Source organism: Lissotriton vulgaris, chromosome 11 (genome assembly GCF_964263255.1).
Source record: "Lissotriton vulgaris chromosome 11, aLisVul1.2, whole genome shotgun sequence".
NCBI classification, from domain to species: domain Eukaryota; kingdom Metazoa; phylum Chordata; class Amphibia; order Caudata; family Salamandridae; genus Lissotriton; species Lissotriton vulgaris.
In genome coordinates this window covers 1,102,320,805-1,102,328,548 of record NC_141699.1, presented here as the reverse complement: position 1 = coordinate 1,102,328,548, position 7,744 = coordinate 1,102,320,805, and the positions used below count along the sequence as shown (strand labels likewise).

The following is a 7,744-nucleotide window of genomic DNA, read 5'->3' as shown; positions in this document are numbered from 1 at the left end:
GAAACAATTTTGGAACAGGGCCTCCCACCTGCTCAATCAATACCCGCCACGCCCCCTGCCATCAAGTTTGGCGCCACTTGGAAAACCCCCAGGTTAATTAAAACAAGAACCTAACAACACTAGATACATTTCCCCCACTTCATTTTTCGCCAGCTCTCATCACACCACTGATGTATGAAATATATGAACTATATCGACCTGCTTTTGACGTCAGTCACGAGCCCCATTTTTCCGTCAGTTTTCCAAGAAGTGAGTGATGGTGGCGGGTGGATTATATTTCTTGGTATATTGCAGAGGATGACACAGCGCGCACACGTGTCCTACCACATAAAAGGACCCACGCCCTGGGCACGAGCTTCATTCCTCCCTCTGGCCCTCAGCTTCCGCTGGACTCCACACCCGTCACCCACCGCAGCATGGACAGGATGACGCTTCCCTTCTGCCTAGGGACCCTCGTCCTCCTGGTGGTGGTCGCGCTTCAGGGGGCGCAAGGCAAGCCCTTCATGCTACAAGGTAAGTCAAGAGGGGCGCCTTCAAGTCATGCCTATCCTGAAGCCATGGGCTCCCCCAAACTTCCTGCCCCCCCCCCCGGGTTTGCCCTGCTGCGTGCATGTTCAAGTTAAAAAATTTGTATAGCGCACTACTCACCCAGAGGGTCTCAAGGCGCTTGAGGGGAGGGGGTACTTTACTTATCGAATATCTAAGTCTTTAGTTGCTTTCTGAAGGAGAGGTGGTTCTGTGTGAGGCGGAGGTGGGTGGGGAGAGAGTTCCAGGTTTTGGCCGCTAAGTAGGAGAAGGATCTTCCCCCCATGGTGGATCTATGGATGCGCGGAATTGCGGCGAGGGCTTGATTGGACGATCGTAGTTGGCGGGAGGTCTGACCATGAAGGCAAGTTACAGAAGGGTGAAGGGTCATCATTTACGGGTCTTCTAGTGGTATCTGTTCCTACTTACCAGACAGTTCTCCCTCAGGATGGTTTAGGAACCTCTCCCTCTCAAGCTGAAGGAAACATCTACCCATCAGCAGACCTGGTTTATGTTCCACCTTCAAAATGTTTTGGTAAATTTATATTAACTCCACCTCCATCTGCCTCGAAGATATTAATATATCATCAAGGCACCTATACGTCAAGTTAAGCATAGTACACCTGGACTTACCTACATAGCCTTACCTTCAAGATATTCTGAAAGTTTATATGTTTGCCACAATTTTTTGGTAGATTGGTATTAATACATCAATATTCTGGAAGTTACGATTGCTACCACTAAATTTTAGAAGGTCAGTGTCAATACGTAGATCTTCTGGCTGTCAATATTTTCCCCCAAAATATCTTGGCAGGTCGGTATTAATACTTTGACGTTCTGGTAGTCGATATTTTTACCACGATAATTTGTCAGATTGATAGTAATACGTCACCATTCTGGTAGGCAATATTTTGAACACAATACTTTGACAGTTCGATTTGAATATGCTGATATCCTGGTAGTCTATATTTTTGCCACAATATTTAGGCGAGTTGATGTTGAGGCAGACACCTTCTGGCAGTCCATCCGGGTGATACAAAGACCCCTTCAGTTAGCGCCTGGTTACCACCGTTGTGCTGCTTCGGCGCGTTATTACCACAGTTCTTGTATTATATTCTTGAATTTTTGGGGGCGTTTATGAATTTTTAGAGCCCTTTGGACGGAAGAAGAGCAGCTCTGGGCAGGTGGCGCATTCCAAAGGCTCCAGAAACTTCCTCCCTGGCGCTCATGGTGGAGCTGAAACGAGGGCGGCTCAGAGTTCCTCAAGTTTGGCCCAGTTGTCTTCGTGATGAAGAGGTGGGCAGTTCAACCTTGTAATTCAGGGGTCGTGAAACTGAAAGCAACATGAGTCGCCCCACTCCCAGGGGAAGAGTGAGGCTCTAATATTTTATGGAGAAATTCCAATGAAGTTATATTAAGTGATGGAACTTACATAGCGCATTGAAACAACTGCCTGCTGCCAGCACTCGAGAGGCGCTACTTGCCTGCCTTCCCAGTATACATTCTCCGATCTCCCTTAACACCTTCAAGCAGCGCCTTATTTTCCGCCTTCCTATGTTTCATCATCACAAGGCAGGACCAGGGGGCGGCTGGCCTGGCCGGAGGGGGTCCTGGTACATTTGTCACATTACTGCGCGTCTGAACGTGTTTTAAGCTATTGGAAAGATAAAATATATTTGTCTCCACTTTGCCAGACTGACTTTGTACAGTGGTCACTAATTATTTGTTTTGAGCCAAGAAATGCCACGCCCTGCGTGAATATTACAACTACAAACCACTGTTTAGAGCTACAGGTCACAGAGGACGAACGGCGCTATTGTAGAGCCCACATCAGACAAAAAGCTTCGAAGCACTCGAGGTTGGGAGCTCAGAGTCAAACGGAGATCCAGTGATGTGCACACATTCACACCTGGTGTCAGCTAGACAGGAATGATGGCCTGACCCCAATGTTAGAGCATTGCTACCCCACCACACCTCTTCCACCAGGTGGAATGCACTCCAGCATCAGGAAATCACCAATCGGTGCATCGGAAAACACGGGGTGACGAGGTGACGATGCTTCCTGTCACTAGAATGGTGAATACGATGGTGCGCAAGAGTAGATTATGCAGACTGACGTCAATGAAACAGACCTGCATACCTGCTGATACCCCAGGATTCCAGAGCTGGCCCTGCCTCCTGCTCCCCTGAACCCCGAAACAGCCCGCACAGCGGGGCCTCCCTCTGACCCTGGGCTTGGGGGCACCGGGCGCCCACGGGAACAGGTGTGTGGAAGCCGGAAGTGTGCCCACAGTTTACATTTAATGTTGCACCCGTGAAATGCCGGCGCCCCGCCCCCCAGCCAGGGGCACCAGGGCATCTGAAGGCCATTAACTATCACAGAGGCCCACCTGTTTATCCCCCCCCCCACCCTTGTCAAGTATGCCCTGATAACACTTCCAAGTACCCCTTCTCTCTCCCAGCTTTCTCTTTAGATGACACACACATTTTTACTGCTCCGTCTTTATATTAAATGCACTTTAGCGCACGTGTAGCTGTTCCCATTAATATCCTATTAACATGGCCGGCTTTTTATGCCGTCCAACATTGGGCTGCTGGTGGCGTGAAGCCGAAGCGGCTGGGGCGGGGCAGGTCACGGGTGCGGAAAGGAAATATCCCTCTTAACCGGCTCTCCCCCCTCGCCCCGCCTTCCTTCCTCGCCTTTAATGCTGTTATTACAAATGACTTCTTGTTAGCACTAGGCCTGGGTGGAATTTGCACCATTTCCTTTGCAGAAATTGAACAAAATGTCTAAAACAGTATGCAAAGATGAATCGTTATTATGCAAAATACCACTCTGGCATTTTGTTATTTTTTTTAACCACAAAATGCTTCCTCGCATTGATTTTTTTACACCACGACGCATTTAGCTCTAAGAAAAATAGTGCACAATTGCAGGTGACGCGGACAGCAACAACTATTATTTTCATTCGTGTTGTTCCCACAAAAATCTCAATTATGCAACATGGCGCAGTGGCCTAATTTTGACATTTCAAACAACAAGTGTAACATGAAATTCCCGAGTTATGGGAGATTACACCTGCGTACATGAAATTTCGCCTGGACCCACTTATGCAATGCCCGACGGAGATCTTTTTATCCCAGGCCGTTTAGGTGCAGGGCGAGTACAGGGCCCTATGGTGCAGATGTGAACGATAAGTGTGCAGGGAGAGTGTGGAGACGGATAAAAACGGGTTCAGTGGCGCTCCAAATCCAAATTAATCGGCGAGCCCACTGTTCCCAATTAAAACGGAAAAGAGGTTGGTTCATATTTAGTATCACCCGTGAACCACGCTCTTAACCCCTTCGTTGCGCCCGTCGGCCAGAGGCCGTCACGAGCACTACCTCCGTAGTGCTGCGCAGGTCCGTTGGCCGAACGAGGGCCCGCCCACTCAATGGAACACCCCGCACCGAGGCGGAATTGCAGACGTGGTTAAGGTGTTAAAACAATCTACAAATGAGGTACCTTAATTGTAGGCTAACTCGATTTGGGCGGAAAACTAACTTCCTTGAACCGAAAGCGGAGGTAACGTTAACATTACTAATGATAGTTCTGTAGTGGCGGTCTCGCCTGGAACCTACCCGGCACTCCGCCGGTTTGGAGTGCTTGGTTCACAGGTGATACTAATTATGAACCAACAACTTTGTAGATAGTATACTTATTTTGGTCCTGAAGAATTGCCACAAGATCCCCCGGACACATTAGGCAAGAAACATGTCGACCTCCAACTCATAACCACTACTGATCATTACCTCAGGGGTGATTCACATTTTCTGGTTTTAGGGGGGGCTCGCTGAGAGGTAACTCTCCACTTTTTTTTGCTATTCACCATTCCCGAGTGTGCAATTCCACTTGAGCCCCACATTGTTCAATGTGTATATGGCCCCCTTGGAGGATGTGGTTGCTCCGTTTAACATCAAAATCGTGAGCTATGCCGACGATACCCAGCTGGTGGTCGCCCTGTCTCAGGCCACTGAAAGCCCAGATATGCTGTACTCTTGCCTGTCCAAAGTCCACACCTGGATGGGTGAGTCAGCATTAAAGCTGAATGGTTCGGAGACCAAAATTATGCTGTTGGGGCATAAAGGTTCCTCATTTCCCTCGACTATCTGGCCTAGCTGTCTGGGATCTCTCCCGAATCCCAAGGAGGAGATCAAGAGTCTCAGGGTATGGTTGGAGCAAGATCTCTCCTTCAGGACCCAGGCTAAACAAGCATTTACAATGCAATGGTTTTGCCTTTTGTTAAAGTTAGAGCTATTGGCATTGCTCTTGACATTATTTTTATTTATGTGTTTTTTTTAAAAACATAAATAAATGGCATTGTCATTTACAATGCCAATAGCTTAATTGCTCGCAAATGCATGACCTCTTGCATTTTACACCCACACAGAGCCACACACGCAAAGCCACCCACACACACATAGAGTCACCCACACAATCTGCACTCTGAATCTGCACTCTGCACTCTGAATCTGCACTCTGAATCTGCACTCTGAATCTGCACTCTGAATCTGCACTCTGAATCTGCACTCTGCACTCTGAATCTGCACTCTGAATCTGCACTCTGCACTCTGAATCTGCACTCTGAATCTGCACTCTGCACTCTGAATCTGCACTCTGCACTCTGAATCTGCACTCTGAATCTGCACTCTGAATCTGCACTCTGAATCTGCACTCTGAATCTGCACTCTGCACTCTGAATCTGCACTCTGAATCTGCACTCTGAATCTGCACTCTGCACTCTGAATCTGCACTCTGCACTCTGAATCTGCACTCTGAATCTGCACTCTGAATCTGCACTCTGAATCTGCACTCTGCACTCTGACTCTGCACTCTGAATCTGCACTCTGCACTCTGAATCTGCACTCTGAATCTGCACTCTGCACTCTGAATCTGCACTCTGCACTCTGAATCTGCACTCTGAATCTGCACTCTGAATCTGCACTCTGAATCTGCACTCTGCACTCTGAATCTGCACTCTGAATCTGTACTCTGCACTCTGAATCTGCACTCTGCACTCCGCACTCTGAATCTGCACTCTGAATCTGCACTCTGCACTCTGCACTCTGAATCTGCACTCTGAATCTGCACTCTGCACTCTGAATATGCACTCTGCACTCTGAATCTGCACTCTGAATCTGCACTCTGAATCTGCACCTGCACTCTGAATCTGGACTCTGCACTCTGAATCTGCACTCTGAATCTGCACTCTGAATCTGCACTCTGCACTCTGACTCTGCACTCTGAATCTGCACTCTGCACTCTGAATCTGCACTCTGAATCTGCACTCTTCACTCTGAATCTGCACTCTGCACTCTGAATCTGCACTCTGCACTCTGAATCTGCACTCTGAATCTGCACTCTGAATCTGCACTCTGCACTCTCAATCTGCACTCTCAATCTGCACTCTGCACTCTCAATCTGCACTCTGCACTCTCAATCTGCACTCTGCACTCTCAATCTGCACTCTCAATCTGCACTCTGCACTCTGCACTCTGAATCTGCACTCTGAATCTGCACTCTGAACGGGACGGCCCCGGCAAACACGGGACGCCTGCTCACCCTGATTATACACCATACCAGGCCCCGTTTCTGGGCACCTCGGTGGCAATTGACCAGTTGTGATATTTATGGTACGCACTCCTGGATGAAGATCAAGGTATAGATGTCTTAGTAGGAGGCACTGCTGCTTAGGGCGGCGATAATATGACTATCACTATGCCAAGAGCCAGGACGTCACTTACAGAGCATGGCTTCCACTCGCCTCCCTTGATTTAAAGATGCGTATGAGTGCCTGTAGTCTGGGTACCACTTGCGCAACGCCCCATGCTCAGTGAAGGTCACCGTGTGCGGATGTCAAACGTCTGCCATTCAGGTTCAGAGAGGCAGATATTTTCCCGCAGACGTGCTTGCGCTCAGGAAAGGGAGTATATATGTGTGGCACCGACAGTAACCTGGAAGTGAGGGCAGATGAAACCCCCATCCCCGCCGCTCTTCCAGGGGCTCCCAGAGGAGGTGCAGGCTGCGTGATTAATAATATTTTAGCGTGGCTGTCCTCTCGGGTTGGGTTTTTTGACGCACAAACTGTTAAATCACTCTGGAGGTGGAAGGCCCTGACATGTCTCCGGTTACGAAAACAAGCCCCGAAAATGAATGAAATTATTTCTGTGCGGGGGAAGAGCTTACGCACTGTCCACAGATGTCACACCGCAGAATTGGGTGGGAATTAAGCGTCCCCAGATGTGCCTCGTGCTCCTCTTCGTGCCGGAGTTCAGCATAGCTGGAATATTTGGTGTCTTCTGCTGCAGCAACAGCTCTGAAGAGCCAGCAACAATTTGCAGTCTGCCCTGGCTGGATGGACTGGCCCCTGGGATAGGGTGGGGACCACATTAAGGTTGACGGGCAGTCATAGGAAGTGACTGTAAGAACCTACTAAATCCATGTTTTAGGGAACTGTGTTTTTCCATCCAGAATACATCTTCGAGCTCCCCATGATTTCATAAAAATCCATGTGATTACATGTGATAGCCTGACGGGGTGTCTGAAATCTATACTGTGGAATTAAACACACCATTACGCAGCTTGTAAACTGTGCCAACACGTCGCCAGTCGTTCATTATAAATCAGATTCGAGGCCAGCTTTAAAGTGTTGAATGTGCGGTAATACGCAGGTGGAATCCTGCTTTCCTGTACTGAACCCCAGCTGTGGAGTAAATAAACACCCACTCTTAATTTCTGCTTTATTCTATGTGGGAGACTATAATCACCTTATAAAGGCTTGCACAATATTTTCAGCAGGCGTGAGACGACGTAATAAGAAGGTAATGTAGCAGAGTTGCTCCGTTTGCCAAAGAGATCGGTGCTGTTGTGTTTACACATACTGTGGCACTTTTCCAACAAGATTTTCAGGGCCGTCGGAGCTCGGAAACACGAGAGGGACGGGGGGAGGGGGGCGGGAGAGGACACGGACGGCGGGAGACACCGGAGCAGGAAGGGGGGTGCCGGCAATGCCGGAACAGATTCGGGGGCGTTCCCGGCTTTTGGCTGACGTCGCGTGACGTAGCCAAAAGCCAAAAATTCTCTGGAACGCCCCCGAATCTGGTCCGGCATTGACGGACAGGCCCGTCTTCCAATGGCTAGCCTCCATTTATGGAGCTAGCCAATGAAAGACGGAGGCCG

General features: G+C 49.0%; 1 protein-coding gene across 1 annotated transcript in view; it reads left to right on the top strand.

Annotated features, from left to right (window-relative positions):
- The first annotated feature begins 381 nt into the window (after positions 1–381).
- UTS2B (urotensin 2B) overlaps positions 382–7,744 on the top strand; it is a 31,498-nt gene continuing 24,135 nt past the window's right edge. The window contains exon 1 of the mRNA XM_086944968.1: positions 382–513. Coding sequence (XP_086801094.1) covers positions 417–513 — 97 coding nt within the window. The 5' untranslated portion in view covers positions 382–416. The remainder of the gene's footprint in view (positions 514–7,744) is intronic.